Source organism: Catharus ustulatus, chromosome 6 (genome assembly GCF_009819885.2).
Source record: "Catharus ustulatus isolate bCatUst1 chromosome 6, bCatUst1.pri.v2, whole genome shotgun sequence".
Taxonomy (NCBI): domain Eukaryota; kingdom Metazoa; phylum Chordata; class Aves; order Passeriformes; family Turdidae; genus Catharus; species Catharus ustulatus.
In genome coordinates, this window is record NC_046226.1 from 23740375 (window position 1) to 23761804 (window position 21430).

Here is a 21430-nt window from a genome sequence, read left to right on the forward strand (position 1 = left end):
CGGGGCAGCTTGAGGGGGAAGGGGGTGGATGTACAGTCACGGGATGTCTGAGTGAGAACAGGGCATCGTGGAAGAATGAAGAGGATGGGTGGGAAAGGGGCTGTTGTATGGGGGCAGGGGATCCAGGTGGGCACGGAATGGGTGGATGGGCATGGGGCAGCGAAAACAGCAAGCCGAGAAGCCAAACACAGCCCCGATGGTTCTCGCCGGCCGGGGATTCACCGGGCACGGGACGGTGAATTGAGTGCCGGGAGCCCGATGGAGTAATGGCCGGAGGCGGTGCGGGGCCGCTGGAGGAGGGGGCTCCGGCGCGCCCGGGAGCACCGGCCGTCCCCGCGGCCGCCGGGGCCGGGCACCTGCTCCCGCCCCGCGGCGGGGCCGGGGCGGGGCAGCGGCGGGGCGGTGGCGGTGAAATACGGCGGCGGAGCGGGGCGCGCTCCCATGGCCCGGCGGCGGCGGAGGTGGCACGGCGGGGCCGGTGGCCCGGGGTCGGGGCGGCATGCCGGGGGCGGCAGGGCGATAGTGGCGGCGCCGAGTCTGTGCCGGGGCGGTGGGAGCGGCGATGCGGCTGCTCGGCGCCTTCCTGCGGTTGCTGGTGGCCGGGACGCTGGGGGCACCGCCCGCCCCGGTGAGAGCCGAGGGGCGGGAGGGGGCTCGGGGCAGGGGCAGCCCGGACCCACGGTGCGGCTGCCCGGGGTGGCCGCGACGGCCGGGACAGCTCCTCCCGGCGCTGGGCGGGGGGCGGCGGCGGGTGTCCCCGTGCCGCCCCTCCAGAGCTTTCCTTTCCCTCCCTGCAGGCCCCGGAGGAGCGGGGGACCACCAGCACAGAGTCGCCCGGTGAGTTGGCAGTGAGCGGCCGCCGGTGCCCCGGCTGGGAGGGGGCAGCAACCCAGGGAGGGCTGTGTTACCTCCGGCGTCCCGTGGTGATAACCGGGGAGGCAGCGGGGAGTTTGGATTCCCCCAGCCCGCCTCAGGCACGGGCACCACCGCAGACCGAAGCGGAGCGCAGCCCAATCGCTGGGTTGCCGGCGTGCGGGGTCTTGGGTGGGAGCACTCCGCTTCAGCTCTCCCTGCTGGAAAGCCCCGGGGGACGGCTGTCCGGCCGAGCGAGGTGCGAGGAGCGGGGGAGCCCCTTCTCGGCGGAGGCCGGGGTTGGGCAGAGTGCCTGGGCAGGAGACGGAGCTGGCGGACAGAGGGAGAAAGAGCCTGCTGGGGTGGCTGTGTGAGCACAGTGGTGTGCACAGTACGGTGACTGGGAGCACAAGGTGGTCCTTTGCTTCCCTGTTCTCCGTGATGGCTGCAGGACCCCCCCGGCGGCTGCCGCACCTGCCCCGGCAGCGGCCCGGCTGGGCTCTGCCTCTCTGGGCACCTCCTTACAGTCCCTGTCCTCGTCTCTTGCAGTCCTGACCTTTCGGGAGATCTGGAATCGTAGTTTCTGCCGGCCTCTGGAGCAGCTGGTGGACGTCATTACCGAATTCCCCAACGAGGTGGAGTACATTTTCAGACCCTCCTGCGTGTCCCTGCAGCGCTGTGGAGGCTGTTGTGGGGACGAGGGTCTCCGCTGCGTCCCCGTGGAGACAAGCACGGTCACCATGCAGGTACGTGCTGCTGCTGCGGGGCCAGGGCTGTGCCGGAGAGCTGGAGGGCTGCTCCAAGTGCAGGGAACGTGAACTTGCAGCTTTGCATCCTCTAGACATTGCAGCAGCGTGGCTAGCAAGAGAAAGGACTTAAAAATGCTCGAATGCATTGCCAAGCCAGTAGGGTACCTCTGCCTTCTCTCTGGGCTTTCCCCTGAGGTCAGGTGTCATCCCTGGTGGTACTGACCTCACTCCCTCCTTCCCTCCCTTCTCTCTGTGTGGTCTGTCTTGCTCATTGCTTTCATTTTTCCAGACCTCTCCTGTCCTGTGGTGGGGCTGGGGGATGTTCCAGTTGCTGTCACTGCCTGCTGGGACAAAGTAGGTACTGTTCTTGAATCGAAGGGAGGAGTGAGGCTTTCCTGTATCAGGTGATGCTTGGAGTGGTGCTGACATGAATGCCCCCACACTGGGGCATGGTGAACATGAAGGGCTGAGCAAACTGGGTTTTCAGTCACCACTATGTGAGCTGTGAGATCTGGGGCAGGAGGTCCTGGGCTGTTCGACTCTTCCCCATGTACCAGGCAGCAGCTGTCCTCACACGGCAGCCTTTGCACTGAGCTGCCAGAGATCAACCTGCTGATGCTGCAGGGACCAGGGAAAAGCTCTGCTTTGCCATGGATGATGGACTAGGGAATGCCTGCAATAAATCACCAGTGATTTTGGTCTCTCTGAGGTTGAAGATGTGTTGGAAGGCAGGATGGCAGTTTCCAAAAGCTCTTGGCTGAGGTGGAACAAAAGCCTGGTATGAACAGGAGTCAGCTCTCCAAGCGCAGGTCTCCCTCTATGGGAGGGATCCTGCTGCTGTGTACAGGGTGGAAATGCCAGACACTTCAGCAGGGGGCTAGTGTGGATCACACAAAAGATGAACATAACCTGTAAGGCCCTTGGATATCCCGGCTGAACTTCAGGCTGGGCTGTGACATGTGACAGGGCGAATACTGTACCCATGGACTGGGGAGACACTGTGGTACCGACTCCAGTCAATTCCAACTCAGTCCTGTAGGAAAGGGGTCCAGGAGGAGGAAGCAGCTATGGGATTGGGCTGAAAAATATGACTGGAGGGTTATTTCTGTCAGAGAAGGGAGGTGTGCAAAGGGGTAAAATACGTGAAAGCTCTCCAGAAAAGCAGAGATAGAAAAATCTTTTCTAAGGCTGGGAAATCCCAAGACCATGGGACTTAAATTAAAGCCTTGAAGACATGGGGCGGCACTAGCAGAGCCTCCCAAGCTGCCAGGGCAGCTGGGCCGGGCCAGTACTGCCTACGTGTGGAGGTGGAGTCTCTGTTGTTGGAGGTCCCGAGGAACAGGTTAGACATGCATCTTCCCAAGAGCCTGGGGTGGCAAGGCAGTGGTGCAGGAGTCCTTCCAGCCCCCTCCTGCCACTGCCTGAGAAGTAACCTTTGCTCTTCTTTCAGCTCCTGAAGATAAAGCCAAACGGGGAGGCACCCTATGTGGAGATGGCGTTCACCGAGCACAAGCAGTGCGAGTGCAGGTAGGGACTCCTGGGTTTCCAGCAAGAGCACCCTGCCATCTCAGCCTGTGTGTGGAACAGGGATGCCCTTGCTGTGCTGGGACCCCTTATTGCTGTCTTTGAGCTAGGGTTTGTTGGTGCTTGTGGCCCTTGTTCAGCAGCAGGCTGCACCACATCTCTGCACCTGCTCCCCACAGATGAGGGGTTACATGCCATTGTGAAGACAGGTCAGGCATCATGCACGTCTGCAGGGCTGTGTTCCCCATCCCTGCAGCTGCTTTGGCATGCCTGGTACCTGCTCCTTTAGCCACAGGATCTGCCTGTGGGTAATGGAGCAAGGCTGGTGGCTCTCAGGTAGGTGTTCAGTGTGTGACAGCACGTCCAAGGTGGTGGCTCAGCGAGGAACTCCATGGCGTAGAATGCCTGAGTGTGACCAAGGCCCAAAGAGAAAGCTCAGCAGCTGAGTCTTGGGCCACCATTTAGGTGAGGCTACCTCATACAGACCTGGGGATATAGGAGAGGTTTACATCCAAGCCAACAAATGAAAGCTTAAAACACGCAGTGGCAACCTGGCCTGGAATGGATGTGCAGCACCAACCTGCCACAGACTCCTGGCACCCTTGGTCCCAAAAGTGGTGAAAGCCTGGGCAGGACAGGGCCTCTGCCTGAGGACTGCAGTGCTGTGGGAGCAGCTCCAGTGCCACCTGCAGCTGGTCCTTGCCATAGAGACGCCAGCATTGCCTCATGGGGGATCCTGGTAATCACTCTTCATTGTGATCCAAGGGTGATTTAGTATTGCGAAAACTGGGGGATGAGTGTCATGCTGGGCAGCCATTAGTTATGATCCTTGCCTGGAAGAAGATCCTGAGGATTCCCAGATTGGTATTCCCCTGCAGTTTTGTGAGCAGCTGTACTGGAGTGGCCCCAGCTCCACGCAGTCTCTGTCTGGACTGCCTGTCAGTAGATGCAGAAGGGGGAGTGGGAAGAAACAGATGTGTTACTTGCCTCCTTCTTTGCTTCCAGCTATTTCCCATGCAGGGAATTTCCTTAGACTTTTGTGGTTTTCCTACCTAGGGTAACTCCCAGGGGATCTCCTATGAGCACTTGTGCAGGCTGCCTTCTGCAGCAGTTTTTGGCTTCTTCCTAATCCGCTTTCCACACCTGTACACCACACCCTTTTGTAGTTAACGTAGGCGTGGTGGATGTCCTGGCTGAGTGGGGGGATGTCATGGCTGAGAATCCACTACCAAGACTGCAGCAAATACCCCATTTGTAACTCAGGATGGAGCAACTAGGACTGAACTTGCCCTCCCCAGCCTCACTGGCAAAATGTCACATCCCCAGGGTAGTAACCTAAGCTGAGCAGTCCCTCTGCTGTCTCTGTCTTCTCTCTGCCTGCTGCAGTCAGCTCCTGACCGAGGAGTTGGTAAGGTCTAGAGAAGAGATATTGTTTGTTTTAAACATGAATGATAGCAGGTAGATTGGGCTGTGCACTGGGGCATGTCAAGGGATCAGCTCCTGCAGCTCAACATGCAGCACTGTCCAATAACCATTCTCTGTCATTTTTCCCAATCTGCAGGCCCCGGCAGGACTTGATGAGATTGGGAAGGTAAGTGACATCAGGAGCATTGTTACTGGCTGGGTTTGTGGGTCTCATCTCCCACACATCAGCCCTTCTTATGGTACTTTCCTTTTGAAGGAGGCGGTCCAAGGGCCGAGGTAAGAGAAGACAAGACAAGAAGGGACGGAAAGACTGTGAAGTGTAAGTGAACAGGGGCTGGTATGGGTGGTGTCTTCTGGGTCAATTTTCTTGGGATGAGTGTCTTCATTAAGCATTTAGATTTTTACTGAACCTATGAGCAGTGAAAGGTTTGTGCAGAAAACAGACACAGAAGAAAGCAGGAGGGGACAGTGGCTGTGGGGAAACAGGCCTTTTACCAAAGACTCAATAGGTGCTTGGTAGTCTCCAGTCTCAGCAGCTCAAAGCTGGGCAGAATGGGGATGGATGGGCTGGGTGACTTGACTGTGCTTAGCTCTATTTCCATCACAGACCATGCTGGGTTTCATGGATCCATGAATTTCCAGTTTCAGCCTCATCTTGCTGCCAGCTGTGTCATTACTGCTGTCCTTGACTGGTTGTTGTTTGGGTTACTCTACTCTTTCCGCCCTTTACCTCACTTTCTCTAACTCCCAGCAGAGGCTGGACTCATTGTGGGCACTTTTGAGGTATGACACCTGTGGCTAGCACTTTCCTCTTACATTTCCCCCTTTTGTCTGAAGCCAGCACCAGCCCCATCACCCTCACTCCTCCCCAGAGGCTGCCTGCAATCCCTACCCCTGCAGTTCTGTGTCAGAGGGGCCAGGCACAAAGAGGGGGGTCCAGGGCAGAGCAGGTGAGCCTCCTATACTGGCTGTGCTCACCCCATGCTGTGCTCTCTTTGCAGATGTGGCACACCACGCAGGTAGCCTCTGCCCTGCCCCCAGCCTCGCTCCTGCCACCTAGGTTTGAGCCAGCTGCCCTTATTCCCAGCATGGGGGAACTGTGGAGTCACATCCCTCCAAGCTGCGCGAGGAGCAGGACTCCAGCACGGAAGAGCTGACTGTACTCTTGGTTGGCCCTGGTGGGAACACAGCCTGGAACCGAGGATTCCCTTGCCCTATCTGCCCCATTGGCAGCAAGAGAAAAGGACTCATGACCAAGCCTGGGGATGAAGATGAGGAGCTCAAGCAGTATGTTGGTGTTTGAGGACATTCTAGGGGCAATGAGGAGCTGGTGGATGTGCTGCTGGAACTGGCTGGGGAGGACAGCATGATGTGGGAGTGAGTGGAGATAGTTCACAGGGCTGCACCTGCAAAACTTCTCTGTCTGGCCAATGCTCTGCAGCTGGGGAGGAAGGAAATCTGGGGCAGGCAAGGCTGTAGGGCTGCATCCGTCCCAGCTTTGGCACGGGACATCCCAGACAGATGCCAGGAATCTTGCCTGGGAAGCTGTTCTGCTTGGGAACAGAAGGGAACTGGGGTCCTCATGTATTCACAGCTACATCCCAGCTTTGCCCTGTTCAATAAAAGCTGGTCAGACATGGGAGCTGGCAGCTCCTGTCTGCCTTCCAGCAACTGCAGGCAGGGAACTTCCCCATGGGCACTCACTCAGGCTGGAGGAGGGCAGTGACCCAGGGTTTGTCCCCATCACCAATCCTGCAGCACCAGGGGACTGCCCTTGGTGTGATGCTGGAGATGGGCAATGAGCAGGTTGTTCCCCGGGTTGGGGGCTATCCATGTGCTGGAGTTCAGTTGGGTACTGGCACTGGGAGACCTTGGGGGAGCTGCCCTTCCCCTCCACACCACAGTGTGGGACTGGTACCTCTCCCTATCACCATGCCCATCCTGTTCTCGCCCCAGTCCAAATGTCTGGCTTAGTGTCCTGTCCTCTCCAGCAGAGCTGATGCAAAGTTTAGGGCACTGGGAGGCAAACTGCCCCACTCAGAAAATACCCCACCAAGGGTCAATTACCTGACACGGGGACAGGCTGGCCTGCGGCCCCCTTTCCTTATTGGGAGTACCCTCAGGGTATAAGGAGCTGGTGGCCCTCATTGAGGTGGCTGTGGGGACTGTTTGCTGCTTTCCCCACTCAGCCAGCTCTCTGCCCAGGTCCAGGGGGAAGCCACAGCCCCTGGTTTTCCATGCTTTAAGCAGTACTCCTGAGAATCTTCCTGTCCCCAGTCTCATCCCTACTGCAGGGGATCATGGGCTGTCTGCCAAATGCATCCCATGCTGATCTGTGCAAGCCATATCCTGGAGCAGTGCATACAGCTGGAAACCCTAGAGATGAGTTGGGCACCCACATATTTGTGGGGCACTCCTGGTACTGGGTTAAAACAAAATCAAGGGTCATTTTTGAAAGCTTCAAACAAAAGACTGGAGGGCAAGATCTGCAAAGGCTTCAAGGTTACCCTTAAATGATGGGACCTGTGGTTCATCCTCCTCTGAGGAACAAGGGTGGAGCCTAACATAGCAAGAATTGGGGTCCAAGGTGGCTCCTTCCCACATCTGACAGGGCTGCCTCTCTAAGCCATAATGCTGGTGTTGCCTGAGGCTGGCACAAGGACATGGAGACAGGGCAGATCCCTGTGAGGGAAAGCTGGAGGTGGGTGTTAAGGTGATGTGAATCTCCATACTTCCACCATGTAGCAGGGAATGGACTGTATGAGCTGTAACTGTGCAGCTGGGCATATCCTTCAGGAGCTTGCTGGATCCCTTTTGGATCCCATTTCTAAGCATCCCCAGTATCCTGGAGCACAGCCTACATGGGCTTTGCCTCACAAATAGCCCACGAAGTTCCTCCTTCACTACCTCATGGATGAGGGGAACTTGCTGCTCCCCTTCCCATATCACTCAGAGCCTATGTGGACTGTGTGGTGGCCTGGTCCACACAGGCTTTCTCATCACTGTGTGTCATTTCTGCCTGGCTGGTTTTGCTCTGAGGCCAAGGAGAACCATGTGCAGCACTTGAGAATATATGTGATGGTTTCTGTATTGTTTTTAGTACTCCCATAGTATTAAACATTTAAAAAAGGAAGTTACATAAATCCAAGTATATTAATTAATAAAAATAAGTTTATCAAGACTGATAATAGGATTAAAACAAATTCAAACATGCTAACACGCAGTGGCCTTTCCAAACAGTTCCTGGTGTCTGGTGTCACCTCCTTGGCTGCTGCCTGGAGATATTCCAGGCAGCTCTGGTGGGGCCAGGCACTGCCTTGCACAGACCCCTGTGTAGCTTCTCTCCCTCCATCACCTGAGCTGCCTGGGTGCTATGTGTGGCCTTGTCCCCTGCTCCTCCCATGGCACGGGGTGTTGGACAGCAAGAATGTGGGTGCTGGGAGGAATGTGGCTGGTGCATTGCAGCTGTGATGGGCCGGAGCAGGGGGAAACATCACTTACACAAGAGATTTGGGAATTGCATCTCCAGCTGTCAGGGCTCCCTCCAGCTCCTTGGAGGTAACAGGAACCCAATGAGCCCTAGCTCATGAAGTTCCTGTGACTGCTGCAGGCATCACACTCCCAGGGAAATGCTAGCTCCTTTCCTTATCCCTGCCAGAGCTGGGAGTCCTAAGACCCTCATGCCAGGGTGGCAGCGACTTCCAGCAGGACATCACACCTGGAGACAGGAGGATCAGGGTGGGAGACTGCTGCTCTGAGGGGGAGACAGGGGCTCCTGGCTCCAGGGCTTGTGTCCAATACCTGTGTTATCTCTCCAGGGGACCAACCACAGTCTGCCTGTCCCTCCTCCGTGTGGTCCTGGCTGTAGCATTTTTATACCACTAGCTCCTGGCAGCCGTCCTTGGCCACAGCAGATGTGTGAGCACTCTGACAAAGTCAGCTACATCTACAGAGCCCCATGTCCCCCAGGCACTGCAGTGCAGGACTGTAGGGGGAGACTGGTGCCCTTGTAAAGGGACCGTGACATACCCCAGCCCAAAGCCAGCAGCATCCACCACGGACAGGCAGAAACACGTTCTAGCCCCAGTGCTCCCAAATCCCTCATCCTTTCCCTGCCTGTGTACCCCTTGCAGACAGGCAGCTGTCCCACAGGAGCAACACAGCACTGGGTTATCAACGTCCCTGGGCTCCCTGTATCTTCCAGCCTTACAGGGCAAAGGTTTGTTTAATAAGGCTTTAGGAACCAGAGCTGCAGTAAGATGATTTAGGAGGATAGTTATAGGAAGACAAAACATAAAGCGGCCTTATGCACCAGGAACAAAATTTTATGGTTTTTTTGGGAAGCAACTGTAAAGGTGATGTGGGCTCAGAGATGTAGCATCATAGTGGATGAAGCCCTGATGTTAAAACTTCACTGGTTATCTCTGGTCTCCCTGAGCACAGGATGCCATCAGAGTGCTGCCACTCAGCAGCGTATCCCAGCCATGTCTGTGCAGGTGTCCCACAAGTCTCCGTGCAAATAAAGAAACACTGGTCCTAACTTCTTGGTTGTGACTTACAAGTCTTTTGCAGCCCCACATAGTTTGGCATAATCCTGCCTGTTGAAGCCAGTGGTGTTTGCAGTCTCAGCATATTTTAAGCTTTTGCCAGCTCTCATGTGTCAGTTTTAGCCTGTGAGAAAAAAAGGCAGTTGTCACTCCTCTCCCTGTTATTTGTCTGTGCTGGTTTTGTTTTGGCAGTTCCCACTTTGCATTAAGGACCACAAGCTCTTTAACAGGCTAATCTAAAAGTAATCCCCCAAATTTAATGTCCTCTGTCCAGCACTGACAAGCAAACCTAGAAGCCCAGAGGTAAAGGCAGTTGTGCCTCAGGGCTGGTACAATCTTCTTCCCTTGTAAGGCCTTTCCTCACAGGAACACTCTTGATGCACTTCCTGCTGATGCCTGTGGCTCACTCCTTCTGGCCGCTTCAGAGGTGTTTGATGAAGAAATTAACCAAGTTTTGTACCCTCCTGGCAATTCCTCTTCACACACCTCCCTGCCACCATCACCTCAATATCCAAACCACTATACATATACATTGTGCTGAATTTTGTGGTTTTCCTGTGCTCTCTGTCCTCTCCAGGCCCGCATAGATCTGCTGAAGCCAGGCAGGTGAGTTGTGCCAGCAGCATCTCTGCTCTTATCCCTGACTCTCCTTCACTTCTTGCCTGCTCAGACTTTTCGCTTCAAAGAGGAGCCTCCAGTCTCTGGAGGGAATTAAAAGACCCCAGAGACTGTGGGGTATAAATAGGCTGGGCAGAAAGAAATGGTGTCTGTTAGGCAGAGGTTGGAAAAGGAACCTGGAAGCATTTTGAGGAGAAACCAAAGAACCAAGCACACTGATCGTGTTTGGGCAATGAGTTGTCTTACAAAGCAGATGGCTTTGCGTCCTCCTAGACCTGCCCTCTAAGGCACAGTTAATACTTTCATACTCCCAAAGAAATGGTCTTTGTAAGAAAGACAATGTTTGTTTGCTGGATGCTGAACTGAGCTGTAGGCAGATGTTTACTGTCCTGTTCTGTTCTTAACAGGCTGGGCTGGAGAAAAGACCTGCCCAGGGGACCTGAGCCCAGGGAGATCCCCTACAAGTGAGTTATGAAGTAACCACAGGTCAGCCACCATTGGGTGCCCCCTCTGCCAGTCCCACAGCAAGTACCAGGTCCAGCAGGGGCTGAACACAGTGACTGACCAGGCTGGCGTGGCTGTGATGGCACAGCACAGGGCCAGCTCCTGGCAAAATGAAAACCCCCATCTTAGGATCATTTCGTGTTTCAATGGGACTTGTGCATAGGTTAGTAAGGGATGGGCAAAGATGCAGGGGCCTCCCTCTTCCCAAACAGTCTTAGCACAGTTTTTCTAAGGGTATCCCTCAGATTTCATTCCAGCTCTCCTCCCTTTGCAGGTAAGGGAGTTATTACCTCCAGTTATTTATCCAGGACCTTTTATGGGACCAACCATCCCACAGACATAGCAACCAGTTGGTAGTAATCACTTGAACACTCCTGGTTCAGCAAATCTTCACTAATAACTGCAGTGATCCAGCAGATCCTGTAAGGCCTCCTGGCCTTCCAAGAAAAAGCTAGGCCAGGAGGGCAGGAATACATGTTTATAGGATAAACCAAAGATTGATATTTTCCACATACAAAGCATTTATTAACCACCAACTGGGATCTCGATTATGCTGTCACTTTGCTGCACCTTAATGCATTTGTGCTGATGTTCCCTGTGCTTTACATTTGGAATAAGTCTGTAAAACCCAATGAGTCTGCAAGAGCTGGTAGAAGGGCTGGTTGAGAGCCCAGTGTCAGGGCCAAAGGCACACAGCTGAAAGAGGAAATCGGGAAGAGCCAGGGGTACCCTGGGCTGGCCATGATGAAGGAAGACACCCACCACCTTAACTATGGCTGGAATGGGTGCACCTGTCGGGCAGACGGCAGAGAGACAAAGGCTAATCAAAACACAGCTAATTACGCGTCATGGGAGGAAGGAAACGCGGCGGCAAAGGCATCATTTAATGAACGGGAGCTTAGTTAATTAAGGGCAATTAATGGTGAATAAGGATGACAACAAAGCAAGTGGAGCGACGGCGTTCACCGCGCGTTAACGGAGAGGGAGCGCCTGCCTCGAGCGGGGGCGGGAGCCCGGTGGGGGGACCCGGGCACGGATCCCGCAGGGGGCGATGATGATGGTGATGATGATGATGGTGATGATGATGATGGTGATGATGGTGATGATGATCTCATCCGCGGCCAATCAGCACCGCCGCTCCTGCCGCGCCCCTGCCGCTCCGCCCGGCGGCGCCGGGGATGCTGGCGGCCGCGCTGCCCAGGTGCGGCACGGCGGGGGCGCGGGGCCGGGGGCCGTGCCGGGGCGGCCGTGCCGGAGAGGCGAGGGGCCGTGCCGGAGAGCCGAGGGGCCGGGCCGTGCGTGGCTCCCCGGCTGACCCCGCAGCCCCGCTCCCGCTGTCCCGGCGGCGCAGGGCGGCGCGGGGCCATGAGCCGGGCGGAGGCCGAGCCCTGCTCCCGGGCGCTGGCCCAGGCCCGCGTCTACCTGGGCCAGCTGCGGGGCCGCGTGGGCCCGGCGGGGCCCGAGGGCGGCGGGCGCCGGGATTACCTGGTGGAGGCGGCGCGGCAGCTGCGGCTGGCGCTGGAGCGGGACGTCAGCGAGGACTACGAGGAGGCCTTCAACCACTACCAGAACGGCGTGGACGTGCTGCTCCGCGGCGTGCAGGGTGTGTGCGGCCGCCCGGGGGCAGGGGGCAGCGGACAGGGGCATCCCTCCGGGGGACCAGGGCATTCATGTCGGGAGTTCCGTGAGGGGCCAAGGTATCCCTGCAGGGGGAATGACAAGGGGACGGGAAGAACCGTCTAGGGAGTGTGTTGAGGGCATCTGTGTAGGGAGTGCATCCCTACCGGAGAAGGGTGATGGGGCTGGGACTATGGCCAGCCCTCAGGGGCCGAGCCAGGCCCCTCACACCCGGCCTTTGCACCGACCGCAGTTGACCCCAACAAGGAGCGTCGGGAGGCCGTGAAGCGGAAGATCACCCAGTACCTGCGGCGTGCCGAGGAAATCTTCAATTGCCACCTGCAGCGGGCGGCGGGCCCTGGCAACACCACTGCCACGGTGAGGGGCTGGCGTGGGGCCGTGCGATGGCAGCGGTTCTGTGACACTGGGAAACGGGGCTGGGGGTGTGGACACGCAGATAAAGCAGCCCCAGTGGTCCTCCCTGTCTGCCTCGGCCAGATGCCACACTAAGATGGTGTAGAGAAAACGGCAGGCACATCAAGCTGCCGAGTGTCCTGGCCTGCCAGTGGCTGCGAGGGAGCTGGCGGCTCTTTGCCCTGCCTGGATCGAGGAGCCGAGATGGGCCCAGGCTGCCTAGGGTGCTTCCAGGACCCCACCCTCCAAAGAGTGTGTGCTTAGCTTGCTGCCACCAGAGTGGGTATGGACATTTTTGTGGAGACTGAAACCACTGCAGGGAACCACCCTGTCAAATGTTAAAAATGTCCTCTTCCCATGTGTCATCGTTTCCATCTGTATGGAAACCAAAGACAATGGCTGCTTTCTGCATTGTGGGAAAGAGGTGGTTAAAGAAGGGAGAAGGGAGTGAGGCAGGGCAAGGTCAGAAACTAGTGGGAAGAATCTGGGGAGAAAGACAACTACCCTCCACACAGATCCCCTTAATATTGAAACAGTCCAGGGCTAGCTTCAAATTTTGGTGTGATTTTTACCTCTGCTGCAAGTGCAAGCTTTCCCTAAAAAATTTAGAAATCCAGGGGTTGACCAAGAGAGTGGTCCAGCTGATGTTAAAAATGAATCATGACCATATGAGTGTCGTCTCTGCATGTTGAACAGCTAGGAAGTATTGCTGTCTCCTCTGGAAAGTTTGGGGACTTTTTTCACCCGCTGTAATGGACAACAGCATTTCCGGGACCTACATCCTCTTCTCTTATCGCCTTGCAGGGCTACAGCAGCCTGCGCTTCCGGCCGATCAGGACCCTGAGCTCAGCAGTGGAGAACCTGAGACGGTGTAAGGTTGTGGGAGTGATTGATAAGGTAATGATATGACCTGGAGATGGGGGGGAGGAGGCTGGGGCTGGACCAAAGGGAGCATAAGCTGGAAGGTCTTAGCAGCTGGAATGCATGTGCCAGCCCTCAGTGCCCAGTGTTGGGGTATCCACCCACACCATTCCCACACAGAAAAATTCATAGGAGAGGACTCAAGAGCCCTAAAGGAGTTAACTGAGAACTCTGTTAATGTCCCCATTATTTTTGCTTACCAGATCTCCCAAGGTATTTACAGGGAGGTTTATGCATCTTGTTCTTTCCCACATATGAAATTGTGCTTGATGCCCAGGTGCCATGATGGACCTCCTGTGGATAATCTAGACTTCAGCAGAAGCTGAACTATCTGGATGAATAAACTAATTAGAAGTTCATTATTTTGGAGTGAAGATGGCAGGCTTACTGAACACACTCACATTGCATGTTGCTCTCCATTGCTGTTCACAAATCTCAGTTTGTCAGGACTGATGTGATCCTCCTGTCCTGCTGAGGCCCAGGTGTGAGCCCAGAAAGAGCACTGTGAAACCCTTCAGTGTGAAGGAGGTAAAACTGCCATAGGAGCCACCTCTTGGTTTCATTAATTTCCTGCTTCTTGGCTGTGTTACTATCTCCTTGCCAATAATCTGTATTTTGTCTTTCAAGAGTAGGGGTCTGAACCTCATAAAACTCTTCCAGTTGGGTGGGAGTTTGTTTCAGTTCCAGAGTTGAGTCCCTTGGGTCATTCCTGTAGGCTGTGTTGGGTCACCACTTCTGACCAGTACTGTGTATACTGTCTCAGGTGCAGATTGTCCAGGATCCAGCCACTGGTGAGACCTTTATACTCAAGGTGGGTGTTTTCAGTTTCATCTACCTGCTTCTCCCTCTCAGGTGGGGGCCACCTTGTCCAAGCTGACAGCTGAGGCAGGTGAGAGGATCAAAAATAGCAGCTCTCAGAAGCTGGACAAATTTCAAATTTCATGGTTCTAAAATCTTCTTTTGGCTGCCTCAGCCATCCTTAGTGATCAGAAAGGAACGGGTTCTCCTCGGTCATCCATTTCTCTGACTTGTAACACCTCAAGACTCTGTTAAACTGGGTCAACCCCTGACACAGATTGTGACGTGCACTCAGTACAAGTCCTAGAGTATTTTTCAATGGCCTTTGGACTGACAATGAAGTACTTCAATAACTGGACAAGCAAGATCTGGCATGAGAGGGAGAAGCATTTCCAGGGGAAGAGGAGAAAGGGTTGGGATGGCAGGTTCCTCCCTGAAGAGAGCAGAGTTGCAGAAGAGTCACTGCTCTGGAGCAGCTGTGCCCTCTGGGTCCCACAGTGCAGATGGGGAGTGCCCTACCTTGACAGAACTTTGCAGAGCGCTGCCTTACCACAGCTGGGTGCTGGGGACTGACAGATTCTGTATGAGCCGCAAGTTTGCACAGATCGGGGAGGTCCATCATGGGTTACAGGGGAGCAGCCATGGGGCTTGGCAGAAGGCACATTCTCTTCTGGCTAGCTTCCAGTCCTGCCATGTGCTGGGCTGCACGGAGTGCAAGTCCCTACCATGCTGTACCACCCATCTATCTGTACCTCCTCAGAGCCTCCCCAAATCCCACGTTGAGACCCGTGAGCGACAGACCATCATCCCTCATGGGGTCCCCTTCATGGTCAAGCTGTTGTGCTACTATGTGAGTGAGGACTCGATCTTCCTCCATCTGGAGCACGTGCAGGGTGAGTGAGGACTGCCTTGCCTCTCGTCTGTGAAGCTTCATGGTTGATCCCTAACTGTCCTTTCTTTAAAATCTTCCTGTTTTGGGACTGTTTTTTATAGTGATCATGTAAGATGTATTCTTCATAGAAGGGTGCTTGGGTACCAGGGCTGGGAGGCTCAGTGGACAGAACTGCTCAGCTGTGACGTTTGATAAGAACTGGCTGGGTCTATGGAGACCTATAAGAAGAAGGAGGTTGTGTGTGTGTGTTATATGGAAACCAGCCTTAGTCTTTAAAAAGATGAGCCACTGGGCCTCATGGGAGGGCATGGTCATACCTTTACGTAATGTAGTTGATGTGATTCAGCATCTTGAAAAGAAAAACCTCTTCATTTTACTGTAAAAATGGATTTTTACATCAAATCCAAATCATCAAATAAGCTTTGGCTTACAAGCCCAATGTTCTGAGAATTTCTTGCATTTTGAATTCCAACATTTTACTGTCATTGTCTGACTGTAAAAGGAGGATGATGGAGGAGGAAAATTAAGTGAGGTAGTTCACCTGAATGCTGTAGAACAAAACAGTCTTTTGACAAGACCTTTATAAAACTTCTGTTACAAAAGGACACACTGGATTTTGAGATCATACCAAAGAGAAGAGATGGAAAACTAGGGCATAAGGGGCAGTGAACATGTTGGGGTTTGGGTACATCAAAGAGGGTACTTGAGGTTGTTCCAGATTCTGGTGAAGCAGTATGGCAAGGTGGAAGATAAGCTTATTTACTCTCTGCTGGTTGAATGGATTGTAGGGAGCAGCAGCTGGACAGCAGTAATGACAAATGGAGGCTGATGTGTGTTGGAGAACAGGCTCAGCTTCTTGTGCATTGCTGTAGGATGAATTTACAGAAAGAAGCCAGCACTGAATGCAGTGAGGCTGGGAAGCCCTGGTAACATGCTGTGGGCTCCAGGGATTGTTGTTCTGGCTCATTGCTGACCCATGGCCTCATGGCATACTGTGGGAGCTCTCTGGCATTTCTGTCACACAGAAAGGAAAGGTTTTCAGGGGAAAGTGGGGATGGCACTGGGATGAGGAATATTTGTGAGTATGTGGCTTGTCTGTGACATGGAAATGACAGAGGTGGGATCAAAGAGACTGTGCAGAATGGGGCTGCTAAAGGAGGAGGGAATGGGACTTGGGTGAGCCAGGTGCTAGGGAAGGTGTGGCATTGGGCATGGTGTGCTTGTAGTGCAGGGGTGTATCCTGCATGGACTTGAGCTTTGATGCTGAGGACATTAATGATGCTCAGTCACACTGGGCCACACTGGGCCTGAATGGGCCATGTTGATAGTGGGGGAACCAGGGATACTTTCTACCTCATCACTTGTTCTCCTTTCTGCTTTCCAGGGGAGACACTGTGGTCTCACCTCCGTTCCAAGTACTGTGTCCAGCAGGACTGTGCTGATTCAAGCACCATTCAAGCCCTGAGGGACCATGGCACAGAGGATGGTGTGGGAAACTCCCAGGGTAGCAGCCAAGTATCCATCCTCCCTGTTTGGATAGGTAGTGGCCTCCCAGGCTCTGTGAACTACCAAGCATTGGGAAACACTGATGCCTCACTCCCTCAGGAGCAGTCCCCTGGCAACACAGACTCTGGCTCAGGGAACCACTGCCAGCTTCTCCTGGCTCCTGCTGGTGGCAGAGGGGCTGCACCTGGAGGACAGGATCTGAGCGTGGCACAGACTGTATCTGGTGTTGTGGACCATTTTCCAGCAGTGTCAGCCAAATGCCCTGGCCACCTTGCCAGCCAGGGCCTGGTTGTCTACCCATGGAATGATCTAACCAGTGGTGTAGGCTGCATATCTGAGAGAACAGCCTCCCAAGGCCCCAGGCTTCCCCAGGGGCTTGTTCCTGTACCAAAGACTGTGAGAGGGGGCCAGCCAAGGGCAGGGCAACTGCCAACTCAGAAAGTGTCTGAGACCTCCCAGGCTCAGCCCCTCCTGACCTTGGGTGAGAGGCAGCTCCCTGCAGGAGTTGCCCTGTCCAGCTCTGACAAACCCAGTGTGCCTGACCCAGCTGTGTGGGAGCCCTCGTGGGCAGCAAGCCTGACCTGTGGCCAGCTCAGCAAACAGCCACCATCAGGACAATGCAGGGCTTTGGCTTCCCATGGGCACAGCCAGCGAGCATGGGCTGTAAAGGAAGAGCAAGTGCAGCTGTGGGCAGCAGAAATCCTCCTGGCCTTAGAAGGACTTCACCAGCAGGGTGTATTGTGCCGGGACCTCAACCCCAGGAACTTGCTGCTTGATACAGCCGGTAGGTAATGCCCCCTGCTGCTGCCCAAGGAGGAAATTGGTCTCTCTGCTGGGAGACTGCTGCTTGCCCCACTTCCAGAAGATGAATTTCTTGTGTTTGCTTTGGTGGAGGGTGGGAATCTGGGAAGGTTTGGTATTTCTGAAACTGGAAGTGTGGTCTCACTTAGGTTTTCCAAGTAATTATTACAAGAGATGTCTCTGCAGCAGGAGAGTCAAAGGCCATAGCCACAGAAATGCACTGGCCCTGCTCCCACATGGGGGTTGGCAGCCTGGAAGCTGAGACCAGCTGAGCTGTACCTGAGGTTAGTAGGACTAGTGGGTTAGTTTTCCCCTGCTTATAGTAACTGCCTGCTGGGGATGTTCTGGAGCCATCCCATCCCTCTGAGCCACAGGTATTGCTGTAAGTACAAGTCCCTGCTCATCTGGCAACATCTGGGACAAATTGGAGAGCTTCAAATTGCTTAAGAAAAGAAAAACACAGAGTTTTGCAAGGAGAAAGCTAACCTTCTCCCCTCTTCCCTTTTAAAAGCTACTTCTTTCCTCACCACGGCCTGCACTGAGATCTATGAGCTTGGAGCCCACCTAAGCAATCTCACTTGTTGGGCACTGGGAGGCCAGTGGGAGGGTGTGTGGTACCAGGGGATGTTTGGTGCCCCTGTGTTCAGGGCATGACAGGGGCCCAATGCCCTGGCTGTTCCCAGTGGCAGGAGTATGGCTTGGCTTCATGCTGTGACCAAAGTCCCCAGTCTTGTCCTTACCTTCCTGCTTTTGAGTCTGGTGCTGCCCTGCAGGTCATGTCCGTCTCACCTTCTTTGGGCAGTGGACAGAGGTGGAGCCCCATTACTGCAGCCAGGCACGGGAAGAGCTGTACAGTGCTCCAGGTAAGGGATGTGTTCCCTGACTTCTCCGTCTCTCTGCCCAGTGGCACCGCTTGGCATGAGGGGGTTTCTGCAGGCAGTGAGATGTGCCCAGCACAGTGTGGCTGCTCCCAGCTCTAACCCCTCTCTGTCTCTTTCTACAGAAGTGGGGGGGATCATGGAGCCCACCGAAGCAGCTGACTGCTGGAGCTTTGGCTCTCTCTTGTATGAGTTGCTGACAGGAGTGGTAAGAGGCTGAAGAAGCTGTGCAAGGAGGACAGGGGAGGAGGAGGTTCAAGGGCTGCCTGCTGTGTAGGGTTGGGAGGGTACCTTGCCCTGCTAGCACCTCAATTCTTGGCCAGGCTCCTTTAGACATGTGATTACCAGTGCCTGTGCATGGTCTTTGGGTGCGAAGGGCCCTGGCTTTTAAAAGCTGCTGTGTAGGGCTGGGGTTATGTGGCAGTGAAGACTCTACAGGATGCTCTGACTCTCCTTGGTGCCTCTGCTTACCATCACACTCTGCCTCCTGCAGCCACTCTCCCAAAACCATCCCTCAGGGATTCAGCCTCACACCCAGCTGCACCTGCCAGAGGGCCTCAGCCTAGCTGCTACATCGCTGCTCACTGAGGTTAGGGCCTTGGGTGGATGGGAGGGAGAATGGGACTAGAGGTTGGGGAAAGGCAGGGTCCAGCCTGGGTACCTTTTCCAGTGTCCCCGTCTCCCCATCCTCCTGTCTCGTTGCTTTTCTCTACAGCTCCTGCAGTACAATCCAAAACAGCGCTTGGGCTCTGGAGGAGGTGGCATAACAAAGCTGAAGTCTCATTCCTTCTTCAGCACTGTCCCATGGAACAAGCTGGTGGGCTAGGCAGGCTGTCCTTCCCCCAGGAAGCTGGGCCCTGGGCTGCTTCCCTAGCACTTGTGACCCCAGGTGGCACTGGCAGCACTGCCTGCTGAGGAAGGTTTGCCTCAAGGGCGGCCCTGAGGTGAGGTACACATCCTTCTGTCTCTGCTTCTGTTCGCTGGCATCTCCAAAGAGGAGGCATCAGGCTGGGCCAGGCTGTCTTCTCCAGGTCCTCCCTGGTGGGAAAAGGAACCTGGGTGCCCACCTCCAGGAAGCAGTGGTATTTCCCTTCTTGGGGCATCCCTTCCTCAGCACTCTGCCCTGGAACTCCTTCCCTATGTTTTTTATGTCTGCTGCTACCACAGTGACCCCCCTGCTCTGTTACTTTTTGTGGCTTTCAAATGCAGCCCCGCTGGGCCCTGCTGGCTGGAGCCCAAGCCCATGGTCTCTACCCCTCCCTGACTGCATGTGTGTGTGTGGGTTATCCTTGATGCAGGGGTGAGACAAGGAGCCCTCTGCTTTTCTCCCCCTTGCCCTCTGAAAAAAATAAACTACGCAGGATCACTTAGAGAAGTGTCTTTTGTTCCTGAGCTGCATCAGCCAGGTGTAGGCCAAGCCTGCTGAGTGACCCAGAGAGTCTCAAATCTGTTTCTGAAACCTGCCTGGGAGCCCTGGGTTGGTGTCACCTCCAGCCATTAGCACTCTGCAGCCAAACCCCAGAAGGTGGCACTGGCCATCCTGCCCTTGTGCTCCTGCCTGCCTCACAGCCTCTCAGGTCTGCACGGCTGTATGGCTGCAGCTCAGATTTAAGAGAAATGCCTGGGTTTTCTTCCAGCCTTGTGTCATTGTTATGTGTTGTGGCTCTAGCCTTCTCTGTGTGGGTGCTCCTTTCCACTGGCAGGACAGCAGCCCTCCCAGCCATGCTCAGAGCACAGTCATCCCTTGTAGACCACACAGGGAGGGTTTAAAGGGGTGAACTCTGAGAGCCAGCACAGAGGGAAGGAGGCCAAGTGTACATACATTCTGGATTAAAGAAAAAGCAGCACAAACACATGTGTCTGCTGCCAGCCCAAGGTGGAGACTGCTGTGCTCAGTTGTGCAAGTCAAAGCCACAGGCTGAACTCACAATGGCAGTGGTGCAGTTCTGGCTCTCCCCTCCCAGCATCCCCTCACACTGCTCACTTATCTCCCATAGTAAGGAATTACTGGTATCAGCAACATGACTCTGTGTCTAGCTGGTTCCAGCTCCTGCTTGCCCACAGCAGTAAAGACACCTTTCCCAGGCAGCAGCAGGAGCACTCATCCACCAGAGGGAAGCAGAGCTCTGGGGAAGCTCATCTACACCAGGTAGAAAGGTATGGACACCTCAATTGCTGTGCAGAAACTGGAGGACTGAGCAGGGAGCTGGCCACTAATGCCACAGAAGGCCAAAGAGCAGGAGCAGCTGGGCCTGGAGCTTTTCCTCTCCATGACAGCCTGCATTGGCTGAATCCTCCAGCTGCAGCCTTGCACCCCTACCCACCAGCCTCCTAGTCCTGTGATTGAGGGGAGGTTCAGGAGGAAGGCCCTTGTGTCCAAAGCCACAGCAGAGCATCTTGCAACTCAGTGCCATGGGTGTTAGCCAAGCGAGTCAAAAAGAAGTTTCAAGCACTACTCGTACAGCGAGCCCTGACAGGGCACATTAAATAAAGCAGTTTGCTAGGCTACATAATTTTAAGAGTTTAACTGTATATTCCCTTCCTGATTGGTTCAAAGGCCTCATTTATTGCAACTCCAGACAGAATACAGGCTTCTCCAAGCTCATGTACAAAGTCAAGGTGCACCCTCCCTATCCTAAACCAGCACAGTGTTTGAGTGTAAGCAGCATTTTTTAATCAAAACATTCTCTTTCACTCAACTTATTTGTGCAAGAATTAGACTCTCTACCCTTCCCAGAACAAGGGTTTTTTCCTCTTCCCCTAACCTACCTTAGCCAGTGCCAGGCAAAAAAAGCTGACTCTGCTGTTATTGTCCTTAGCTACAGGGAAAAATGCAGGCACCAGTACTAGGAACTGCCCTCCCTTTCCTCTGCTTGGCAGCTGTAAGCGTAATTATTTTCTGTTAGAAGGCCCTGCCCTCTTCACCTGTGGCTGGGAAGGGTAAACCATCTCTGAGGTTGATGTCAGAGCTGGGAAAACCCTACCATGATCCAGGAATAATTTTGTATTGTCCCAACAAGGACAGCTTCTTGGGGAAACACCCAGCACCACAGCCAGCTTCTGCCATTTCTTTTTCTTGCTTCCTTTCTCCCTCTGCAACAGCCTTTTCCACACTTGCATGAATTCCAACTCTCCCATTGCAGCAGTAAAAACCCAATTTCTGAAAAGCTTTGAGCCTGTCCCAGAACTCCCGCTTGGCCATCATGCCCTTTAGCTAATACTGGAATTCCTCATCATCTGTAACAGTTCTGTTGCTAAAAAGGGATGGTCTCCAACTCTAAAATCCTCCTCTTTGCTGGGAAGAACCAATTCTTTGGCTGAGTTTAAAGACAGCAGTGTTCACAGGCAGAGAAGACTCAATTTAGTACCACCAGCAATGGGCTC

The 21430-nt window shown here is 54.4% G+C and overlaps 2 protein-coding genes across 3 annotated transcripts; both read left to right on the top strand.

Annotated features, from left to right (window-relative positions):
* The first annotated feature begins 548 nt into the window (after nt 1-548).
* PGF (placental growth factor) lies at nt 549-11291 on the top strand. Of its 2 annotated transcripts, none has more exons than XM_033063595.1 (7): nt 549-628; nt 798-837; nt 1402-1598; nt 3052-3128; nt 4687-4716; nt 4807-4869; nt 5552-11291. In XM_033063595.1, the coding sequence occupies exons 1-7, from the start codon at nt 563-565 to the stop codon at nt 5571-5573; spliced, it is 495 nt and encodes a 164-aa protein (XP_032919486.1). In that variant the 5' UTR covers nt 549-562; the 3' UTR covers nt 5574-11291. The 2 variants fall into 2 exon arrangements, with proteins under 2 accessions (XP_032919486.1, XP_032919487.1); XM_033063596.1 differs by having other exon boundaries at nt 4807-4826.
* Nucleotides 11292-11584: 293 nt separating this feature from the next.
* RPS6KL1 (ribosomal protein S6 kinase like 1) lies at nt 11585-19416 on the top strand. Its single transcript, XM_033062083.1, has 10 exons — nt 11585-11822; nt 12090-12214; nt 13055-13147; nt 13935-13982; nt 14730-14862; nt 16246-17151; nt 17942-18031; nt 18172-18254; nt 18540-18635; nt 18762-19416. Exons 1-10 carry the CDS (start codon nt 11585-11587, stop codon nt 18870-18872), a joined length of 1923 nt encoding a protein of 640 aa, XP_032917974.1. The 3' UTR covers nt 18873-19416.
* The last annotated feature ends 2014 nt before the right edge of the window (nt 19417-21430 follow it).

Excerpts from the sequence above, each read along its gene's own strand:
- PGF (XM_033063595.1), top strand. The coding sequence starts at position 563 with ATGCGGCTGCTCGGCGCCTTCCTGCGGTTGCTGGTGGCCGGGACGCTG. Across the intron at positions 838-1,401 it reads CACCAGCACAGAGTCGCCCG|TCCTGACCTTTCGGGAGATC; the intron begins GTGAGTTGGCAG and ends CGTCTCTTGCAG. Across the intron at positions 3,129-4,686 it reads CACAAGCAGTGCGAGTGCAG|GCCCCGGCAGGACTTGATGA; the intron begins GTAGGGACTCCT and ends CCCAATCTGCAG.
- RPS6KL1 (XM_033062083.1), top strand. The coding sequence starts at position 11,585 with ATGAGCCGGGCGGAGGCCGAGCCCTGCTCCCGGGCGCTGGCCCAGGCC. Across the intron at positions 14,863-16,245 it reads CCATCTGGAGCACGTGCAGG|GGGAGACACTGTGGTCTCAC; the intron begins GTGAGTGAGGAC and ends TCTGCTTTCCAG. Across the intron at positions 18,032-18,171 it reads AGAGCTGTACAGTGCTCCAG|AAGTGGGGGGGATCATGGAG; the intron begins GTAAGGGATGTG and ends CTCTTTCTACAG.